This window comes from Micropterus salmoides, unplaced genomic scaffold (genome assembly GCF_014851395.1).
Source record: "Micropterus salmoides isolate LMB-PRFRI ecotype aquatic unplaced genomic scaffold, ASM1485139v1 Ms_hic_scaffold_3, whole genome shotgun sequence".
NCBI classification, from domain to species: domain Eukaryota; kingdom Metazoa; phylum Chordata; class Actinopteri; order Centrarchiformes; family Centrarchidae; genus Micropterus; species Micropterus salmoides.
The window spans coordinates 20,538,398-20,562,047 of record NW_024042261.1 but is presented as its reverse complement, the minus strand read 5'-3'; the positions used below and the strand labels follow the sequence as shown (position 1 = coordinate 20,562,047).

The following is a 23,650-nucleotide window of genomic DNA, read 5'->3' as shown; positions in this document are numbered from 1 at the left end:
CATGATAATAAACTCAAAGCTAGTATTTATTTACTTAAGGTACAAACAGCAATGGAAAAAGGCATTTCCCTTAATTTCACACAGTCTTTTATGGTTTTTTATGGCACCAACATAAAATATTTGCTATAAGGTTTAAGCTTGTGTAAGAAACAGAAAAAGTACTTAATGCTAACAATGTCAAGATATAAAGTATCAAAAAAGTGAGGTTATCATCTCAGTACAGTAGCGGTGACAGAAAGCAATGGCCACAACTGCGGACTTTAATTATAATGAAGCGAAAAATGATTTAGAAATTTTGGCCCAACATTCACCCCTCTGTCACATGACCTGGATACTTAACACCAGTGATTCTATTTACTGTATGCATCCTGATCCTGTACGTGATGAGCGTAAGCATTTCGGGACGCATTTACTTCCTTTCAATCGTTCCTTCTTGTCCATGTTTTAGTTTGTGACTTGACAACGGTGAATAAATACGTGAAAACACTGGTTCTAACTCTAATAGTTAAATAACTGTAAACTACGCTGTTGAAAAACATGATCAAACAAGACTTCAATATTTAACATGTGCAAGTGGCATCAACATTAATAAGTGAAAAAAACCTGCATGTATTACTGCCCACTTTCTCAAACTACTAAATGACAGCACATGGGCTGCTGATCTACGTCAATGGATCAAGTTAGAACTTACTTTATGACAATTATTTAGCAGTGTCTACATTTAGAAGAATGCATTACATTTGGTAGATTATACTAACAAAACTAACTGGAAACAATGGAGTGTTTTTAAATAAGCACTCGTTGTGACTTCAGCCTGCATGGTCTTCTTTCCAGAAGCCTCTGTTGTGATTGATAGCCTGATGAAGCCTGGTGTGCATCGTCCTCTCGACTGGGTATCTCTGGTAGATGGGCAGTAATAACAGGCAATGACAGGTCAGCGATTCTGGCAAGTGGAGGTCAGTGGAATCGGGCAGGACAGCGACTCTCATCTTGATGCTCTCCATACCCAGGAAGGGAACACGGTCGCAGCCGGTCAGGAACACTGGCGACAAAAACAAGGAAGAGATAATGCTAAAGGATCTGAAATTCAACTTAAATTAAAGAAAACTTTGTAGATTACCAAGGCAAACTTTTACATTTCATTCTCTTAGCTCTTCCTTAAGTCTGAAACTTACCACTCTGCTGTAAAGTAAAACTTCATAAGTGATATTAAGCTCAATCATGTATAACACTTACAAAGGAATTTTTTCTTTTCCTCTGCGGTCAGTTTCTCAAACACCTCCCAGAAGGTAACGATGTTTGGATGCTCAGCATGGTAGTCTCCTTCATAAACTGTGTTCTGTTTGGGAAAATAAAAAATAAGTAAAGTAAGTAGAAATCTAAAAAGTGTTCTAAATTAAAAGGGCCGTGCTGGTGCTGTTACATGTTTTTTTCTTTTTGGCTTGTGCCCTCAAAGAAAAAACTTTAGCTGGAACCCCTTGTCACATTTCAGATTTATCCTCTTACCTCCTCAAATGGTTTCATTTAAATAATGATTTCAGACTCAAATAAAACCAAAGATTAGAGATTTTTTTTTTAATGAATATATTTGTATAGCAGAACTTTTGCCCTTCTCTTTTACCCTATTAATTATCTCACAATCACTGAGACTTATCTTGTGACCTTTTTGAGGGGACCTGACCCCTAGGTTGGAAACCACTGGACTAAACTATCTAATTTGACCAGCTACAGTAAAAGGCAACATATGTGTTGTTCAATATTAATCTAATAATGTCATATCTTAATATATATATTACTCGTGAGTAAATTTACTTTTCTTGCTTTACTTTGACTTTGAAAAACAAGACTTTCAATTGTAATAGAGTATTTTTTAGACTGTTGTTCTTTACTTCAGTAAAGAATCTGAATATTTCTTCCACCACTGACTTCATATAATTTACAGCACAATCATTTTGAAAGCAAATCACAAGTTTTCCATTTGATTTCCTGCGTTATGTTACAGCATTGCTTTAAAAAGGTAATCCATCAGCAAACATTAAGTCGTCCTTTTGTATTCTTTGGTCCAAGTTCAATAGTGTGATGATGCATTTTTGCATGCAGCAATTGTCTTCAAATCTTTTCTTTTTGGTGTGTTCAGGTGATAGTGGCAAACTCCAAAACTACCAAAAAGCACTGAATTCATGCTGTCAGAAAATCGAATGTGTAAAATTGGTTGTTTCTTGCAGGAAATTAGTTGCTGTTTAGCAGCTGATTTACAAGTCTTGGATGACTTCCCCACAAGAACGTGAACACACAAAATTGTAGCAACTATTTTCAAAACTTTGTTTCTTGAACTCACAACATAAAACTAATATGTGGAAAAAAACTGTTCATTCAATCTTGTTTGCCGTATTTTCATACTGCATACTTGTTTAAAATGATCTTGTTGGACACAAGTTAAAATATTCAGAATATCTGAATTTGAAATAAGTGTGTAAAGACACATTTCAGAATCTACGTTTCTGACTCTCTTCACGATTCAAGAGTCAAAACTTCTCCAGGTTTTCAACAGACCTGCTTGAACACATCCCAGTCGTAGTTTTCTTGGCCCACCATCACTGCTTGCAACTCCTCTGGCTGGAAGAACTCCACCACGTCGATGTCACACACCTTGAAGAACCCTCTCTTGAATGCACCAAACACTCCCTCCACCGATTTGTTGAAGACATAGTTGACAAAGGCAGCTATGAAATCTTTCCTATTAATGAAAAAAAGTGGCTTTAACCGAGTGCTGACATTTTCCAGCGTCTCTTTTTACATGAATGTTCTTTATATAACCCGAGAGTAGCTCCACACTAAATCTTGAATGGCAGAAAGTATTGTTGCACTGCTGACAGTGTGAACTCATGCTGCATGTTTGACTGACTCAATCAGTAATGTCACAGGAGGGATTTTGCAGTTCACAAATCATATAACCAGATGGAAGCAAAAGCAGCATTTTCAGCCCAAGTAAGAGTGGCTAATTATGTGTCGAGAGTACACTCTGTGAAAGTCAGGACGATATCAGAGACACAGGCTGACAGAAATGTAATACAGACTCTAAATCTGTGCTGTTGTGAGTGCAGATTGTAACATACAGGAATCCTGTATAAACACACCTGTTTGACCACGTTACAAGTTTTCCAGGTTCTGTTGGATCAAGTTCAACTGTCTCACCACCCCAGCTCACCTGTAATGAATCATATTTACAGTTAGATCAAATATTGCAGCCACACATGTAGGCAACAGAGTCACAGTACTAAAACCAGAATAGTGTTTGGCGGCATGTGGGTGGGAAAAAGGGAGTGCAGGGCAGGCTATGTGTCCAGCAGGTACGCATCAGAGTAGTGGAATGAAGGGAAAAAAGTTATTTTGTATAGAATAGTGTGCGTTTTATTATATAGATGTATGCAAAATTTTGTATATTTATATTTTGTATAGATTATACTCATTTTCCTTAAAAATTTATAACATCAGGTATGGAATTAATCTGCAGATGCTCCTGTCCAAGATGTGACCACTATGACCACTGTAACCTCTCTATGGATGTCATGTCAGTTTTTGAGCCGAAACAAAGTTTAGTTTTGCTATGTCGTAACCTAATGCATATCGTATAATGTCAAATATTGCCAAAAAGACAAAAGTCTAAGCTTTACGATGGCAATAAAATAAAACATTTTTTTTATTTATTTTTCAAAAATTGTGTATCACTGCAACCACAAGAGGACAGATATGCATGCACACACATGACCAAAAGCATGACCCCCTCCAAGGCTTACGCCTGGAGGAGATGACACTAGCAGTTATTTTCTTATGCAGTATTGTAGAGTATAGTAAACCTACAGTGAATGTAGTCTCCAGGTTTTCAACTACTTCTGAAGTGTAGTCCTCTATCAATAACCGCAAAGACCTGAAAATACAGTTTATACAACATCAGTTATAATATATCTGCCAGTCAACTACAGCAAAAGTGTATCAAAACTACCAAACAGACTATATAACTGTTGTTAATCAAGGTGACAGAACAATAGCTGTAGATTGAAAAAAAGAGCAACAAAAATTGCACAAAACAAGAAACTGCAAAGCAGCTCTGTGTTCTAAATCTTACTCTCCGACTACAGGTTCAAACTCCCTCATGTCATCCAGTGAGGGTCTGATGCTAAGCAGCTTCTTGAAGAGAACCAATGGGCAGGGCAGGTGGACAATGTTGTGGTTGTAGAGAGCCAGGCCACACAGAATGCCAAACAGGAAGTAAGTCTTCTCCTCAACTTTTGGCTGTTTGGATGATGACAGACACATCATTAGGATTTAGTACAATTAAATAACTGTTTTGTAAAAGTGCTGACAGGGTGATTAAGTCAAATGTACATTATGCGTTGCTTTAAGATGAAAAACCTTTACATCCTGGGCATCAGAGATCCCGTAAACGCAGGATTACAGTTCTTACAGTAGTTTTCTCTTTAATTAACTGGTCTTACCTTTGGAGGGAACCAGGCTAGTGTCTGACTCTCGTTGTAAATGAACATTTCAGACTTGGGAGCTATCAGCTCATCGAACACATGCAGGAAGAGGTCCCTTTTGTTGACATTCATCACTTTTCTGTCGTCCACAAATTGCACCTAGAAAGGATAGAATAATACATTTTTAAAAACCCCACTGAAGTGTTCCTGAATACTAAGGGAATAGCCATCAATAGCCATATAAATACCCATGTGCTGGAGCAACCTTTTAATTTAATTATTAATTAAATTTAAATTATTCTGAAATTACGTAGTATAAAGACAAATTTTGCTTCAAAACACTAAAGCTGGTAAAACTTGGACATTTCGATGATGTGTTTACCAAAAGCTCCCTTTTGAAGGCGCAGTGGTCAGCTGCGGCAAGCTGCCTGAAGGTGTCCTCGACAAGGTGAGTTCGTCTCAGAGTTAGCTGGAAGACTGGAGCCGGGGCAGAGTCTGCAGCACCTACCAGGGATTCATCAGGCAACGCCAAAGCCCATTCATGAATGAGATGTTGTGCTCTCTGTAATTACAAAACTCTTCTTTAAAAAGAAATCTACTTACAGATGGAAAGCCATTTTAACATAATCATTGAGTTCATGAGATAAATTAATGCTTAAATTAAATGTAGGGTGGGCAGTTTATTTATATATTGTTTTGGGGGAGTGGCTTTGGAGGAAAGACTGAAGGGAGGAGGTGCTTTAGATAGACATCCAGATATCTCTTGCTACTTTCTCTAAAGTTGCCTACCACAGCTTTAAGAAACAATTAATTAATGTAAACATTTAGTGAAATTTTAACAAATGATCTATTTGGAAGCATACTGTACCTTCATAATCACTGCAAAGATGTTAAAGACTGCCACCTTGCAAACCAGAGTGAACAGGAATGGGTAGCGGCAGAAAATAGCGGGGGTGTTGACGTCATCCTTTAAGAAAATAGTCGATGATTTGCCAATAAATAATTTCAGCAATAAGAAGTTCAACATCAAATTAAAACTAATCAAGACAGAAGACTGGATTGCTCCTCTGAAACACTACAACACTGTGTATTCTGTAATGTTTATACCTCCACTTTAGAAAATTCCCACCAAAGTGTGACATCCACGGCTGGCTCCACATTATGGCTGATTTCTTCTACGTAAAAGGTGCTCAGCGGGACTTTGTAGGACTTTCCAGCTTTGTTTGCCTGTGAAAAAAATACATACATTACAATAAAGGACCAACAATGGACAGTTTTAAAATATCATTTCAGCCTTAGTCAGTATTTGTCCCATTTTTTAGGCTAAACAATTAATCGCTTAAAAAAAATAAATAAAAGATCAGTTAGATCAGATGTGAGAATACGTTTAGGTAATTCTGATCACACAAAAAATGCCCACACAACTGCCTTTTATGGCACAAACTGCAAATTTAAGCTGCCTATGGGCTGAAATCAGATTCACTATAGATCAGGCGTCCAATTCTGTCTTCATGAGCTTAGTTCCAGGATAAATGATCTCCTTTCATCTTTGATCTTGAATTGAAAAGTATAATCTGCACTAAACCCACAGATGGCTGAAATAACAACACACATCACTGACTTTGTAGAGCAGCTTGAGGACTTCCAGCAGGTATTTCACTCCCGGGTTGTGAGTTTTTAGGAGGCCATTCTTTAGCATGAAGGCCAGTGCGTTTTTGAACACCAAGATATGCCTGGTTAGTACGGAGGGTGTCAGGGAAGACCACCAGCCTTCTGTAGAACAAAAAAACACATATGGTTTCACATTTATCATATGAATACATCACATGTTTACTAAAGAGCAGAACAGTTCTATCTATTGTTGACAGTGTAGTTTATTAGTGTACATTTTAAAATGTGTCCACTGAATTTGAACACTGTACACATTGTAAGATGTAGCATCACTGCACTTAACCTTATTAATAACTACATTTCTGCACTTCTGCTAAGATGCTAACGGCATTTCATTAGCTCTGTGTAGTCTGCATAATTAATAAGTTGAATCTATCTATCTATTTTGGTTGCTATGTGAAAACTATTTTGCACATCGAGGGAAAGTGAAAACTTTTAATTAAAGTGAAACATTTAAAAAAAAATGTTTTAGGTGGTTGTTTACTTAGTGTTGCCCGATTCTTCTCATTCAGATCTGCGATAAGGACAGCCAATGGCAACACAATGTTCATGACATTAGAGTCCTCTTGGAGAAGAGGACACATCAGCAGAATCAGAAAGACCTCCGGTGATTTTAGGGAACTTCTTGAAGCGTCAAGCAAGTCAATCAGGACAGTAAGGTTTACCTTCATGGGAAAGAGATGTATGAGATAACATGGCAATGTTTACCCACCATGCATGTCCATGCTCAATAGAGATGTCAACTACACATTACATGAGGACTAGTTCTCTCCTTCAGTCAATGTATGCGTAAGCAACAGAACACATGATCTCACTGATGCAGGAAAATAAATTAATTTATGTCCTTAACTGATTGTTTGATCCATGGTATTGCAAGCAGCTTGTCGAAAGCTCGGCCAGCTGCCTCAAGGTCCACAGTTAAAGCACCTGCTTCTGTAAGAGGCCCACTGATACCAATAGCACAGCATTAAAAAAAAGTAGCCAATATGGGTGATTGACATTCAGATCATCTTTTAATTCTAGAGATTACTCTCATAATCTTAACATCAACATGCTACTAAACATCATAGAGAGCAGCAGCCAATAGAAAAATGACTCACTTGGCCTTCGTGAAACTTGCAACAAGACTTGAACTTGTGAAAAACATCAAATATATTTCTCTGTTGAATAAAGAAAGAAATGGGGAGCCTTACAAACACTGTAGTTACTGCAAGATTTCATACATGCAGTGACATATTTATAACCGTAATCCAATTATGGAAAAAAGGACCTCTTTGCCTCTGCGTTGCCGTATGTCATTGACAGCCATTTTTGTAGTTTTTCCTCCTCAAGTCGTCCAGTTATCTGTCCTCGGTCCGAGCTCTAAAAAGAGACATTAGATATTTACCATTAAAGTCAGCCAATGGACATGACAAAATTATTATTTAAATGTAAAAAAAACATTTTTTTGATTCAAGTGGACATTCAATCCAGGTAAAGAAACAAAAAAATCTACACATTACCTGTGTAGGTGAAGTGTAAGTGAAGTTTGAATTCCACCCAGCCGATATTTTCAAGTCTGCTTAAACAAATAAAAAAAACAATCAAAAACCATTTACAAATGTCCTTTAAATCTGTCTTACAAAACCGCCTACATAACAGAACACAAGTTCCCTTTCAAATTAATTTACTTGAATATTCTTTTTACTGCCAATGGTTGTGACTGTTTCTAGGAGGAAAATTTAAGGAAAGATCAGGTCAACATCATTCTTCTTAAAATCCACTGAACACACAGCCCATACATACACACCTTTGGGTATGGATGCTTCACTATCAGTGGTCCATGGAAGTTGCACCAGAGTGGGAGCCAGACTGTCCTCTGGTCGTCCAGTCCCAATTTGACCTTTGACCCCATTGCCAAAAGCCCACAGCTGGCCAGAGGAGCCCAAAACCAGAGTGTGACGTCTGGGAGACAAGAAACAATTATCATGTAATGAGAAACTTAATATGATGTAAAAGTATTTTATAAAGTAAAGATACATCTCAAGTACTTCAGTTAGGCATCTCAAGTTAGATATCTTAAACATGATTTTACCCTAAAATACCAAAATTATATAAGCCTTTCTTAAATTAAGGAAGTTTCAGTGTTCACATAAGAACCCTCCTACTGTGGTTTTTACCTGCCACAGGAAATCTGTGAGGCAGGTCCATCCAGACCATCGACCAGTCTGGGTTTCACTTCATCGGCAGAGGAGTTATGACCGAGCTGACCGTGGCGTCCCTCCCCAAAAGTGAAAACCTTGCCATCCTAGAAATCCCAGCATCACATAATATTATAAGAAGCAACCTCTTTGACTGTAGTAATCTTTACAATGTCATGATTTCATCACATTCTGCAAATCAATTAGAACCAGGCTGAGGAGATTAGGGATGTTTGTACCTTTGTTAACACAGCAGTGTGTGCCTCGCCACAACTTATGAAGGAGACACCCAGAGGTCTGAGGGCAGGCACCACACAGATGTTGAACCTGCCTGTTAAAGATCATAAGAAATGGGCAAAAAGTTGAAAAGAATCATGATACATATAATGAGCTCCGGTAAATGAAATAAAATATATCATCCCGAGGACAAGGTGATGATAATCACCTGAACAACACAGTTTACAGACATTTCCAGAATCCTCAACCATCTAGATGAAAAAATATTTAATTTAAAGCATGATGAAAAAGATTTTTAACCAGTTTTCCAAGTTGCGAATCTGTTTACTAATAAATAGCATGTCTTTGCTCAATTTGTGAACCAAAATTAAAACAGTTTGAGTTATCACTTACATTTGTTTAGACTGATGCTATTTGACATTATTTTACATTTTCATTCAAAATAGCGTTATCTTTTCATATAAAAGTAGCAAGGAGGTCATTTTAACATAGCACCTAAACATAGCTGTTACTGAAATATAACTGTATAGATGGGAATAGTGTGAGTTTAGTTTGACTTAATTATTTTAATTAGTCAACACAAGTTTTAAATGACAAACCGCAAAAACACAAAGAAAACAACTACTACAAGATAAATGATGTGTAGAGCTGGTCTGACAACGACCAATGAGCCCCACCTTTATGGACACTCTGCTGCTTGCTAAACGTGTACAAGTGATTTTGTCACTCAGTTAAAGTCACTTATTCGTACCCCTCTCATCCACCCTGTTGAGTCCCAGCTGGCCAGATTTATTAGCCCCACAGCAGTACACCAGGCCTGGAAGTGTGAGGAACAGAGTGTGGGTCGCCCCGGCCGCAATCTGGGTCACTGCTACGCCGGTCAGAGCTGTCACCAAGACAGGTGTATGCTGCAGTGACACCTCCTTCCCCAGGCCCAGCTGACCATGACTGTTCAAACCCCATGAGAAGACATCGCCTCCTGGAAAGTGGTAAATAGAGGAGAAAAATAAATATAAACCCACTCAAATTATGGTAAATAAAGAGTTTGCACACCTTTTCAGAAGATCACAGAAAAACTTACTGTTTTCCCTTCAGATGTATCTTATCAATTTAAATGATCAGTAAATGTTTCCCATTCAACCTTATACTTTTTATTATTATATTTATGAGCATCACTACTACCCATCCACTCCACAGGGGAGCTTGTGGTGCAGTTGCTGAGTTTGTACAATTTATTGTTCTGGAGTTAGTACTCACAAGAGTGTGTCTACACATCTACATAAACACCTAAACACAAGCATTATTACAAATGCCAAAGTGGTGGAATATAAATGGATTGTTCTGAGTTTTTTAATTTTAATTTACTTCTTGTCAGATCTGTTTTTTGCTGGAATGTTACAGCTGTGTTTTCATGAAGCTCCTACTATGTTAAAGAACATCCACTTTGCTCTTCGTCATGTCTGCCGGGAATTGGAAAAACATGGATTTGTCTCATTGATATGGTGACATATGAAATCAAACCCAAATCAGTACTACGTTACAGATAAGTAAATACTGCAAGCTGTGAAACCAGAGCTGGCGGTGATCAATATAAACACAGAAAGATGTCATCAGTGTGTTCAATGACATACCTTTAGTTAGTGCCAAGGAGTGGGAGTTTCCACAAGCAACTTGAATCACTGCTACTGGCATTTGTGGTATAGGCACACGACTGCATGTTGATGAGACAAGAGTAGGTTTTTAAGAAATGAGAAAAGGCTGCCTTTCAGTGACAAGTATGCATGTGTACATTTTCCACAGACAGAGATCTTGCCTTGGTCTCTGATGGTTACACAGCAGATGCGGTAACATGCCTAGCTGTCCATTATTTTCTGCGCCCCAGGAGAACACGTGTCCTGATGCACACAAAGCCAGACAGTGGTCCTGACCACAAGCCATGGACACCACATTACCTAGTCCCTCCACACGACCTTATACAGGATGACAGAGAATCACAAACATAAACAGATGCAGTAGACATCACCTGGGGTTTAAATTGCAAGAATACATATCTAAACACAATAATTTCAATACAATACTATACTAATTATCCTAAACTGTCATTAATGTGTTCCAAGCCACTGTATGAAGAATGAAAACTATTTATGTGTTGATTGAAGCCTATCTGACAGACAGAGGCAAACCTACCACAGCAGTACTTTGGTTTTTGTTATTTTTTTACATTCAGATTTCAACATAAGATCAGCTTAATGTGATGTGTGAACTGTTGTAGATTAAACACCACATTGTAGTTAAAGAGATCCACCTCAACCTGCTACAACAAAATGTTTTTTACACATTAATACATTGAAAGTAATAATCCAATGATTTATTCTAAAAACTATAATCATACAACACTGAAAGGAGCCATTCTGCATAATGAGTGTTTTTCCTTTAATTATGTGTTGCTAATAGTGTAGGCCAATATTTTGTTGAGTAATCTTGTGGGAATGTCCAACTTTCCCACCTGCACGTGAACTCAACGCATGCAGTGCAGTGAAGTGAAGTGCAGTTTAGTTAACTTTCGTTGCCTGGGATGACATGAAGGAAACGAAACTAAAACGAAGCTCAGTGAATACCCTGCGTGATGTTTGCGGTGATGCTTTATAGCATTCCACGGATGCAATAAACTCATTAGGTTGTCAGCTAAAGTAAGTATGATAAAGTTCTTCCTTCGAAGAAATTGTCTTGACAGACAAAAAAAAGGACCAAAGGAAATCAGAGAATGCCGCAGTTGATTTAAACAGTCACCAGGACAAGAAATAAACCGTTACATAGACAGTATGTCTTGTGTATGTTTTAAATATTATATCTAACTAGGCCTAACGAATTTTTATAAAAATATATTTTATTGGGCATTAATAATCCTACTAAGAATATTAAATGGATATTTTCATGTTATGTCGACTATTCTGACAAATATCACCATGATTACCTACCTGGTGTCCTTCCATCTTTACATTTCCTTCGTCCGAGTTGTCCCTGTGAGTTGTGTCCACATGATAAAACGCCTCCATCCTTGGTGAGGAATAAAGTGTGCTGTTCCCCGCAGGAGATGTCGGTTATAACCCCGGGGACAGTCCAGGACACCGGACTGAGGGCTGTCTGTGGACCGAACTGTCCACTGGAGCTGTCTCCCCAACAGTACAGCTGCGCCATGTCTCCACCTGGACAGGACTGATGCGTTTACAGCTTCCGTGGTACTTTATCTGGAGTGATGCTGCCTTCACGTGCTGTCGTACGTATCACAATTCCGGTCTGAAATATGCACTTGAACAACTAATTTTGCGAGTGTGGCATAGTGTGTCGTATGTTATGTAGATTACGTTTGTTACTGGGCAGAGTTTATTTACTTTAGACCAGAAGCAAGCAGTACATTAGGTTGTTCGACAGAAGTTCTCTAATTTACGAGCTTGCCGCGAAATAGGGAAGGTAACATGAGAGCAAAAGATTAGATCTCCTATCTTTAAAAGTCACTTTCGTTTATTTAGGCTCTACGAACGAAATGTTACTTACCTTTCAATGTCGTAATTACAACTTAGTCTATTTTTAATAATAATAGGTGTGACTGACATTACTGGCAAGAGGACAGTAGGCTAATTCCTCCAAATACAAAATGTGATATAAGCATGTCAAAGAGTCACAGCGTTTCAATACAGAAACAGAGATGTCAATATATATTGTACCAAATTATTTTATTTCAAATACATGTGTCATGATGATCTGTATGTTAACAGAACATACATTAGATGTGGCATGAACTGATTTGTGACTGATTGTTTTTGTTTTCTCAGAAATGAAACTCATCATCATCATGGTGGGAAAAAAGGTGCTGCAGTTTTTAGATGTTGTCTGCTTAGAAACAATCTCAACACTTTACAGACACATGCATACATAAACGTATACAACACATTCTTCACTTTGTGTGCTATCACATTTATGGATTTTAAAAACACAATGCAAAAGTGTCTAATAATCTTAAGTCCATGTGATATTGGGTGTTGCTAGAGGTAACCAGATGAATGGTGCTCTGTCAAAGAGGCACTGCTTCAACGGACCTTGAATATTTTCTCTCTGCCGGACAGACTGCTCCCAGTTGATCATGACATCTAAAATAGAGTAGACACCTACAGACCCATCCTCAAAGCCCACAAACACACACTGCTGCTTCCACGCGACCAGAGTCAACGGATTCTTAGACAGACACACGCTTCCTATTCTTTCCCCGTCTGCGAGTCGCACGGCTGTGAGGACGGGCCTCGTGTGCAGGCAACAGACACAGCTTTTCTGCAGGGCGTTGGGGCGGTATACGTAGGCAGCATAGCATCCACTTTGATCCAAACAAGCTTTAAAGACAGGACCCTCGGCCTTGAATGAGCACAGCCTGACCTGAGATAGGTCTAAGAGGTTGATGGCTTCGTTGTCAGTGGACAGCAGGGCATAGCTCCCATCAGAGGACATATGGAAGTCTTGCGGCTGACAGTGAAACGTATGAGGCAGCTGAAAGTGTCTGCACACCGTCTCCTCTGCTACTTTCCAGGTGTACACTGCCCCCGAGGCGGCCATCACCACCACAAAGTTTGGGTGCTCTGAAAGTGTGTGGAAAGCAACGACGTGCTCCGAGCTTGCCACACAGGAGAAACGTTTGCTGATCGAGCCCGACCACAGACTGGCAGCTAGCAGGTCTCCATGGCGACGGCCAATAAGGAAGGTGCTTTCAGGCGACACCTGGGCGTCAGATAAGTACAGGTGAATGCTGCACACAATGCTCCCGTGTGCCAGCTTCCAAACCCGGGACAACCGACTCTCAGAAATACTCACACCACAGTTACTATTAGGCGTGATCAGGATGTCTGTCGCTGTGCTGCCACTCATACGGAGGATGTTCTGACCTGTTTCTGTCTGCCAAACGTAGATGTCCCCGGCTGAGAGTGTCACAAGGTGGACGTTATCTGGAGAAAGGCGCAGTTTCTCCACAGGACCATCATGTAGGAAGCTAGCATGTGGAAGTCCTGTTGCTAATCTCCATTTCCACACCTCCTCTGACCCATCAGTGGTGTAGAACCACTCCCCTGTTTGTTCAACCACCACCTCTTTCACTCCACATCCCATTTTCGGAGCTGTACCTGCGGCACCTATCGTCTCCGAGTCCCACGCTGTGAGGCAGCCGTCACGAGCGACGCAAACGACACCGGAGGCCATTTTGAGGAGTGTATGAGGCTGCGTGTTTGTTTCCAAGGAGAGAACGCACTCCCCTGTGCTGACCCTCCACACCAAACCCAGGGGACATGTGTCTAACAAAGCCAGGAAAAGGTGGCCATCCTGGGAGAGCACAGCTTGAGTGAAGGCCCTCCCCTGTGGTGCCAAAAACTGGTCCCAGAGCTCCCAGTCACATGTATCCCACAGGGTAACCTGTTGAGATTGACACACCAATAAAGTTTCGATTTCATCTGAGTAATCTGTATTGAGGATGCTATGAGAGTTACCCACGGTAAGACTTTCTCTGACTAGTCTGGGTGGTTGTGTTTTGACTGCCACATCCCATAGGGTGACATTCCCCGTCCTGTCAACACAGGCCATTTCCCACTTATCTTCACACAGGATCATTGATGTAACCGAGCTGTGGTTTGAGTTTGAACAGGTGACAAGGAGATTGTTGGTGTTGGTGTCAAACAGGGACACTGTGCCTTTCTCCTGCCCACAGTACATGTATAACCCGTCAGAGGAGCAAACCAAACAGGTCACACAGCTCTGACACGTGAAATGAGTCAAGATCTCACTGGAGACATCCAACACACTCACAAAACTCTCATCTTTCCACCACATAAATAACTTCTTCTGACAAGCAACAAACCCCCCAATTTTGCTTGGGGTTCGTTGGCTTGACTCTGGTTCAGACTCTGTTTTCAAAGGATCCTTAACCTGTACAAACATTTCTGGGCCCGCCACATCCCACAAGAAGAGCTTGTTGCATTGTGTGGAAAGCAGCATGAATTGACCACTACTCTTCACACCTGTAAACTTCAGCTCCTTCTGCCCACAGCTCAGCGAGAGTTTGGCTACATCACACCCGGAACCTTTCCAGAACCAAGCGGTCCCGTCATCCATGACCTCTGCTACAATCCCACCTTCTGTCCCAGCTGCTTCTGTAACACAAACGTCCTTGGCCATGGTGTCACACTTTAAATTCTGAATGGAGGGAACAGAGGAGGGTGCAGGGCAAAGCGCTACTCCTAATCCTCTAACTTTTTTTTTTGCCCTCTCCCATCTTATCTCTTTGACATAATCTTGGAGTGCAGGAAAGACCTCCAGATAAGGGAGGAGGCTCGTCTCCATCACTGTTGGCAGCTGCTGGGGGGAGCTCTGCAGTAAGCAAGCACAAGACTTCAATATGCTTGCTAGGAGTGCTCTTTCCCTTGAAAACTGGAAGTGGCATGACCCTTCCTCGCTCTCCAGCATGGCTATCAGATCTCCCAGGAGTCCTGCTTGAACCATAGCCTGGTGAAACCCTAAAGACATTAACAGCCCATGCTCCAGCTCCTCCCATTTGTCACTTTCATGCAAGTGATGCGGCAATTCTAAGACCTTCCTCAAATTCACTCGGCCAACCTCTTTGGAAGAAGAAGTGACAAACGGCTGGCTGGAAGGCTTTCTGTCTATGTATATTTCCATGTGGGTTGTGTCTTTGTTTGGTCCAGACGTCTGGTTTACAAGAAGTGCTTTAGCCCATCGGCCGCTGAAATAGTCAGCCATCACCGAATGAATCTCCTTCCTCACCTCAAGAGTGCCTAAATACCTCTTAGCCACTACTAGCTTGAAATGCCTGCTCACCCAGAACAAAACACGTGACCCTGCAACTGTCCTCCTAATGAGAAACCACTTCAAATCCAATAGAAGTCTCTCTACGTCGACTTGCGGGACCCTCGTATTGAAGGAAGACCTCTCATCCTGCTGACCATACTCAGACAGCACCTTGTCATCACTGGACAGCAGATCAGCGAGCTCGGCCTCAGTGAGCCCAGTCCTGGAGAGGGTGAGATAGGAGACGGCTCGAGCCACGATAGAGGAGCCATGTTTCTGCTCCAGGTGATCCAGCAGCGCCGAAATGGAGGCATGGACGCCGTCAGGGAGACACGACTCGGTCACATCAGAATCTGATGATGAAAGAAGAAACAGGCACAGAAGGAGAGACATGTTGTGTAATATGATTTGTAGAGGTCGAACAATATGGCATTTTTAATGGCCGATGCAGGGCAGCCGACAATCGAGATACACTATATAGACAAAAGTACCCCTGGCCCCCCTGTCCCAATACTTTTGGCAGGGGCTGTTTTTTCATCGTGTAATCTTTCATGAGGGAAATCTTGACGCTACAACGTACAATTCTAGACAACAATTCTTTAACAAACAGTTTGTGTTTGGTCTTTTCCTCTTTCTATATGACAATGCCCTCGTACAACTCCATAAAGAAATGGTTTTCCCAGTTTGGTCTGGAAGAACTTCACTGGAGCGCTTAGAGCCCTGACCTCAATCCTATCCAACATCTTAGGGATAAACTATAACAGAGATGGTGAGCCAGGCACTCGTGTCCCACATCACTGTCTGACCTCACAAATGCTCTTCTGGATGAACGGGCAAAAAATCTTGTAGAAAGCCTTCCTAGAAGAGTGGAAACTGACGTCATGTATAATTCCATTATTCCATGAGTACAATCTAATTTACTGCACATGGTTATCTTAGCCAGGAACATGGTGTTTTGGATGGAATTTTTATGAATTAATGAAATTGATAAATACATTGGGTTATGCTGTAGATTTCAGAACGTGATTCAGGTGTTTAAGGGAGAGTGGGATACAGTTTGTCAGAAGTGACGTCATTCAACTGCATTATTCTCTACAGTGCTAGCCAGTAATATTTTTAGATTAGATCAGCTGTCATTCATGATATTGGCCTTTTGAGTGCAGGTATCGGACTATCGCTAGTATGTTGAACTGTCAAATCCCAGAAAAAGACCAAAACAAAACTGACAGTTGTTATATCTGATGGCTGGAAAATGTCAGCGGCAGAAATCGAGTTGTATTACAATGAAAAAAAGTCTTGTGCTGCAGCATAACTGCATATTTAACATGGTTTTTAATATGGTTATTTAGATATTTAACTCGACTCCTTCTTAATTCTTGTAATAGTTTTTAAATTAAAAACAATTTAAGAATGTAGTATGAAAATGCTGGCCCATCATCAAGGCACCCAAGAGTGCCATGGTACCCACGTAGGGAAACTCTGCACTAGCAAATGCACTACTTACTCCTGTTTGAGTAACACATGCTTAAAACTAGTCTTCACCTGTTTTAGAAAAAGATTTAGCCTTTTTATAAATGAAACTCTACATTTGTGACCCATTTTTAAATATTTACTCTTTCAGACTGGGCAAGGGTCTGAGCACCACATACAGGGTAGGGAGGTTGGTCTAATACACCGTTGGTCTTTATATAGAATGCAAAATATATAGAACATGACCAGCCTTTTGCTTTAAGAATGTGTCTGTTTACTGTATTGGTCGTACCAGAGTGCCAGAGCGAGGTGTGTAGGTGCAGGAGTCGAGCGTAGAGAGTCAGACAACAAGAAGTCAGCGCCTGGTTCACCAGCACTTGTTGTCCCGATGTCACCCTCCTTCCCGAACTGCTCAGCAGCGACGCCAACATCTTTGCACACTGTTTTCTGCTCGCCATTCCCAGCGGCACACACACATATCCTGACTCCTTCTCACTGCCCTCTGACCCACAATGAGGTGGACTTCTTTGGGGTTTGATGGCTTGCAGGACTCCTGTTCGGTTGGAGGAGACTGCAAGGATGAGTTTGACGCTGGGAGGAAGTGGGGAGGGGAGGCTCTCAATGATTTGAGCTCCAAAGTTGTTTTCCATGTGATCCAGGCCGTCGAGGATTAGAACTAGAGGCTGTTTGGTAGATGGTGCGAGGGAGAGGAGGGATGAGAGATGTTCTTTAAGCTCAGACAAACGGATATTAGATATTATGATACCAGAGTTAGGTCCTCTGGAATCTGGGCATGGTATGGCACTAAGGTCCTGGTTATAGGCAGAAACATGCTCTATGCTGGCTGCATGGTGAGGATCCAGATTAGATGTCGAGCTACAGTTGGCATTGTTGTCTCTGAGGTTAGGATCGTCCACGTCGCTGGGATTCTGCTCAGAGGAAGATTTGGCGTCATATCTACGGCCAATTTGATGACACAGGCTCGACAACAGGTGCTTTGGGCAAGGGTTGATTGATAGGTTGCAAAAATAAGTGATTACCACAGGATCACATTCCGGTAGCCAAGACTTTATCTGTGGAGAGAGACAGAACACTTGTTAACATGTTATCAAGACCATGTAGAAGTGACTCCTGTAGCACTGTCTTACAAAAAAAGAATTGTTGTAGGCACTGCTTTGCCTATGGGTTTGTTTGGACCATTTACTACTGGACTACTGAATTATGAGATGTTTTGCTGAAAAGAAATGACCACAGAAAAAGATCAATTTCATTCACAAACAGGTTTTCCTTTTCTTTTTTTTCTGAGTGTCTGTCTTACTTAATTGTGAATACTTATTTCTAGCTGTTCGACTTGTTTGGATGTCCTGAAAAGGGAGAATAGGGCGTGTTGAAATGGGTTTCACATTTCACTTCAGTCCACTCACTTGCTGAGCACAGTGTGCCAGAAGAACTGCTTTCCCTGTGCATGGTCCTCCTGTCACCACTAGTGGGCACTGTTGTTCACACTTCTCCACATAAGCTCTGACCTACAACAAAGGAAAAGTAAAACTAGTAGTGATGCAATGTTGCAGCTGAAATTACTGGCATCAAGTTTCACCAGAGTGTCACAGTATGGGGTAAATATATCAGAAAATATCCATGACATGACTTTGAATTGGTAAAAAAAAAAAGACCTGCGACACAACAAACTTTCTTTTTGATCTTCCTCAGTTATTAATCTTTCATACTGCCAGAAGTGACTATATCTACACAGTAATAAGTTAAAAATGAAATTTTAATGCTGCTTTTTTGTATTTATAAAACCATCCAGAAAAACACCTTCATCCTGACCTCTTCCTCTTCTGGCCGAATGACATCGTAAAATTGGGACAGGATGTCACACAGCTCCTCCTGCTCGGCCTGCTCTCTGGCCAATGCATCCCCGAGCTGAGAGTCCTTGTAGCTTTCTGAGATGCTCACGCTGTCAATCAACCCCACAAGGTCAGAGTACACCTGCTGACACAGAGATTCGGCATAGCCCCGCCTCCTGGCTGCCGTGTAACCATGGCGATGGTCACACTCTGTGGAGGTGGTGTAGACTAGAAGCTGGGAGGAAGTGATGAGACCAGGGAGGAAGTTGTCACAAAGCTTTGAGAATAATTGTCCATCAGTGGGTGTTGTTCTTAGGTCAAAGGTAGCAGCCTGAAAATACAGGATGTAGAAAATAACAGAGCTTTTTACTTACTTTGTGTAGGTACAATCTGCATTGGAATTAAATGAATAATGTATTTAATATTTAGCTATTTCTATTATACTAAAAAAAATATTAATCCACAAACTTGTCCTGCTCTCGGCATGAAAGGTGTACTTTTATCAGTGAGTCTGTATTATATGAGCCTCATGGATGAGGATAAGTGGCGTATTATGATATTCAGTCTGTGGTTATAGTAACAACTAATTCGGTGCTCATGAGAAAGTGATGGATGACTCTTACCTCTGGCTGTGGCTGAAGTTGTGAGTTCGGCTTTCTCTTCTCTCTTTCTCCTTTAGCATTTATGACTTTGTGCACATAAACCAGGCAGCGCCTGTTGATGTCATAATCAGGACATTTGTCCAGAGCAAATCGCAGGTCTGCGTCGAGGGCTGGAGAGAAGCAGCAAACACACATTAAACTATACCTCAACACTGAGCAACCCCCCCCCCCCCCCCCCCCCCCCCCCCCCAAACACACACACACAAACATCTATCTCACCTGATCTGGAGTAGCTATGGGCTCTCTGTGGGGTCATGACACCGTTATGGACACACAGACTCACAGCGGTCTGAAACACCTTCCTCAGCTCTTCTTCTTTAGCATTCCTCTTGATCTCCTCTTTCTCCTTAGCCTCTGCCTGCTGAACAAAAACAGTCTGATACTTTTTAGAACAGCACCACAGTCTAATAGCTGTGGTAGCTAAAAGAGGCAGATTATAGCTAAAAAATCACATACATTTAAATACATGATTATCTGATATAAAGACTTTGAACGTGTGAGGACACATGGGATTATTATATTATTATAGTTTTTGGGTGTGGAAGTATTAACATTATTTCTACATGCTTAATATTGTTTTATAATGAAAAAAGAGTGCGATAACTTTATTTGTGTAGGAAATGTTATTATCCCTTTATTCACAAACACTAATCCATCAGTACTTTTTGCTCAATACAAGCTCTAATCATCTACTCAGATTTAATTAGCGGCTGTACTTGGACAAACCTACTCCTCTTTGCTTAACAAGAGAATCTTAATTAAAATTTAATCTGTAAATACTGTGAGTAAACAAGTCCATAGATCCATCATGTATTTCAGAGGTTCAGTGTGATCACCTGGGGATGGCAGGTGCGTCTGTGTGGAGGTCTCAGGCAGTAGGAGGGAGGGGTGGTGTTCTCGTCCCTCTGATACACTCTCTCCAGCTCCTGGGTGCTGACGCCCGCCTGCTGGCTCTCCTGCAGCAGCAGCTGGTACTCTGACACCTCCACCTGGGCAGGTAGACAGGCTGTGCCATACTGATGTCCTACCAGGGCCTGCAGCACCGCCATGTGGACACAGAAGGAATGGCAGCATGGGATGCATTGCTTGGTCCTGATTAGTACACATTTATATTTGTGTTTATGGTTTAACAAATGTATAAAGCAACATCTGTTTCTTTTTTTGCATTATGTGCAGCAGCTGGATGAGAATGAGATGTGTGACCTTTACTTTACTTGATTATTTGGAAAAACTTTGTGATTGATTAGAACTACCAGAAACATCTTTGTGATACTGTGTAGAAAATTCAAACAGCCCTGCAGTAAATTCTGTGATTCTTACAACTATTTATTTGTGTTGAGGCAGAAAGGTGTTGTGAAAAAATGTTATGCTAATAGGAAACATGGTACTACATTGGTAGGTCTGCTATTTTGTCAGCACACTGTGCTTACTGTACACACAGAAATGAATTGAATGTTGAAATTGTCTTTTTTTTCCCTCTTATGTAGTAGCTAAATGAGTGATCTGACACAGAAGTATCTGAGTGGCAGCCATGTGCCCAGAGCTGGTCGGATTTTTTGAAATGCCAGAAAAAACGCAGTGTGTGTGTTGGTTGATGACACAGGCTCAGATAGCTAAGTTGCTGGTAGGGTGATTGGACCTGTGACTTCCCAGTGCATGATAATGTGTCCAACCCCCAGACACTTCAAGAAGCCCGAAAAGCTGCATTTACAATACTAGAAACCTCAAAATTCAACAGGGATTGATAGAACAGCAGCAGATAGAGTAAACTACCCAGTGTTGCTGCTTCGGGGCTGCTACTGCTGCTCAGTCTGTATTACTCAATAATTTAATTGAATATGTTTGAACCCTCTAAAGCTCCTGTAGAGCCTGAGGCATGCTGTACTACTGTACACTCGTGTAATACACTCGTGTTAATGAACCCTGGTGATTTATTTACCAGTAAAAAAGGTCCTGCAGAGCTCTCTCTGCAATCTTTAATCAGCTGCTGTCTGGTGTTTTCATCTGGCCAACGACTGGGATCACTGGACTCAAATGGGTCTATCGCCTACAGACAGACACACACACACACACATAATGATTAAAACAATCTAGAGGAGAGATGATAAAATCAGCTTAGAAAAGCAGACACTGAGGTGTAATAACAACTGACCTGGTAGTGGCTCAGTGACATATGATATTCTTCCATCTTTCTAATTACACATGCTGCTGAAAAAAGATGGCACAGTGCACTGGTTGAACTGCCACGCAAACTACCGCACTATGCACAGAGTCACGTCACAGCTGCTCATCCTCCTTTTTTTCCCCCCATCAAATTTAATTTGAGTAGGATTGGACGCACTTTAACAGGAATGGCCCGAGGGGGATAGTGTGACAGAACAAAGGACACACACACGCACCTGGGAGCTACCAAATAACATTGCTTTTGTGTTCCGCTGTTGGCAGTGAGTCTTGTTGATGCTCTTTCATGAATGAACAAGGTCTCCTTGAATCAGTCTGTATTAGTGCCGAAACAATGAGTCAATTATTCATCTAATCGAGTGACAGATGGTTTTTGCTGGCTTTTCAGAATAGTTTGATCGCATACTGTAAATGGACTTTGGGCTTTGTGTTTTTTTAATTGTTGGTCAGACACAACATTAACTTTAATTCATGACTTTCACCTCTGATAGCATCAGCAGTTGTCATTATGTATATATAACAAATTCACTGACATTTTAGTCCTATGACAAAAAGATGCATATTTCAGGAGATGTTAGAAAAACAAAGGCACGACCAGACATGTCACTGTAAACAGAAGCAACTTTATGTTATATACAGTATCTCACGAAAGTGAGTACACCACTCACATTAAATATTAGATTATATATTTTCATGTGACAACACTGAATAAATGACACTTTGCCACAATGTAAAGTAGTGAGAGTAGAGCTTGTATAACATTTAAAATTTGCTGTCCCCTCAAAATAACACATGGCAACAAAAGTGAGTACACCCCTAAGTGAAAATGTCCAAATTGGGCCCAAAGTGTCAAGGTGTCTAGGCTAATGTAGGCTACGTGTGTGGTGTAAATGAGGGTAAATAAACAGGACTAATGGATTCTTAAATGATATGAAATAAGATGAGACACGGTGGTCTCCACTAAAGCTAGGACCCTCACTCCTGTTTCCAACTTCTCTTTATTAATTATACCACACCCACAGCTACTATGTTGTGGCTGATTAGTCAGTCAGTGGACAAGCTGTCCATTAAAATCAGTGAATCAGAACTATAACCAAAAATACAGTAAGTCTAGAAATAATAACTATTGTTCTTTAAATATAAACAAAAACTGCTATTTTGGCTCCTACACACTTTTGTCACAGACAAAATATGTAAGCTCTCTCTAATGTGTAAAATAAATTAATAGTGCAAGTTGTTTGAACATTAAAGTTCATGTTTTAATGTAGCATCAACAGTGGCTGCATCCTGCCTCAGACAGTTTATGTTCATGCTGTAAAAATTACAGAAAGGATGAAAACTTTAAGTAGAATAAAGCAGTAACAACACACACATACCATGATCACTGACCTGTTTTTTATGCAGTGAGCAGGATTTATAAAAATTAAGCGTGTACTCACCCTAACATCCAGGCCCCATGTGTGTCTACAGTGCTCTCTAAGTTTGGGGAACACACTTTCTCTCAGAGCTCTGCGCTCCACCACGCTATCTATACAGAGCATGAACACAAACAAGATACACCTCTATTTACAAGATAACTCAAAACACATGACCAAAGAACGCATAAAGTTACAAACTGCATTTGCGTTTTTAAATTTCAGCATGAAACATCTACATACCCTCTGGGTTAGAGCACAGATAGAGTTTCACACAGGATGAGCTGCAGGTGGATTTTAAAGGAGACAAGTCCATTTCCTTTACTCTGGGGTGCATGCCAAATTCAATAGCTATTGTTATAATAAGGAAAATCAAGGGGAAAAATGTTTGGCATATTCAGTGAGCCAAAAAAAAGTTCACCGGTGCTGCTTCTCCTCTGCGCTGTTGCCTCTCTTTTCCCTCCTGCTCCACTCAGGAAATTCTGGCCTTGGGTGTTTATGGAGAGTTATCATGATCACACCCACTTCTAGTGACTGGGGCGGCTACACAACACACACCCGCCCACATGCCCTTAAAAACACATACAGTCAGTTAGACAAATTCTCAGATGTGTAGGACAGGTACATAAACACGTTATATTAGATTACATGCACACGTCAACAGAA

At 40.8% G+C, this 23,650-nt stretch overlaps 2 protein-coding genes across 4 annotated transcripts; both read right to left on the bottom strand.

The window, feature by feature from the left end:
- Positions 1-5: 5 nt before the first annotated feature.
- On the bottom strand, positions 6-11,791 carry LOC119882585 (probable E3 ubiquitin-protein ligase HERC6). Of its 2 annotated transcripts, none has more exons than XM_038692679.1 (23): positions 11,545-11,791; positions 10,380-10,536; positions 10,198-10,277; positions 9,318-9,545; positions 8,569-8,660; positions 8,309-8,436; positions 7,939-8,093; positions 7,652-7,707; positions 7,420-7,511; positions 7,250-7,309; positions 7,000-7,096; positions 6,634-6,814; positions 6,091-6,251; positions 5,586-5,705; positions 5,347-5,445; positions 4,861-5,040; positions 4,497-4,637; positions 4,127-4,293; positions 3,862-3,928; positions 3,138-3,208; positions 2,554-2,737; positions 1,237-1,339; positions 6-1,042 (listed from the first exon to the last, which is right to left on the bottom strand). In XM_038692679.1, the coding sequence occupies exons 1-23, from the start codon at positions 11,762-11,764 to the stop codon at positions 810-812; spliced, it is 3,072 nt and encodes a 1,023-aa protein (XP_038548607.1). In that variant the 5' UTR covers positions 11,765-11,791; the 3' UTR covers positions 6-809. The 2 variants fall into 2 exon arrangements, with proteins under 2 accessions (XP_038548607.1, XP_038548608.1); XM_038692680.1 differs by having other exon boundaries at positions 6,100-6,251; positions 11,545-11,790.
- A 21-nt stretch (positions 11,792-11,812) lies between these two features.
- LOC119882584 (NACHT and WD repeat domain-containing protein 2) lies at positions 11,813-23,496 on the bottom strand. 2 transcript variants are annotated; one of them, XM_038692678.1, is made up of 10 exons: positions 23,228-23,496; positions 23,009-23,097; positions 21,328-21,435; positions 20,225-20,422; positions 19,608-19,746; positions 19,350-19,498; positions 18,707-19,057; positions 18,301-18,402; positions 17,169-17,949; positions 11,813-15,759 (listed from the first exon to the last, which is right to left on the bottom strand). In XM_038692678.1, the coding sequence occupies exons 1-10, from the start codon at positions 23,319-23,321 to the stop codon at positions 12,584-12,586; spliced, it is 5,187 nt and encodes a 1,728-aa protein (XP_038548606.1). In that variant the 5' UTR covers positions 23,322-23,496; the 3' UTR covers positions 11,813-12,583. The 2 variants fall into 2 exon arrangements, with proteins under 2 accessions (XP_038548606.1, XP_038548605.1); XM_038692677.1 differs by having other exon boundaries at positions 11,814-15,759; positions 19,608-19,749.
- Between the last annotated feature and the right edge of the window lie 154 nt (positions 23,497-23,650).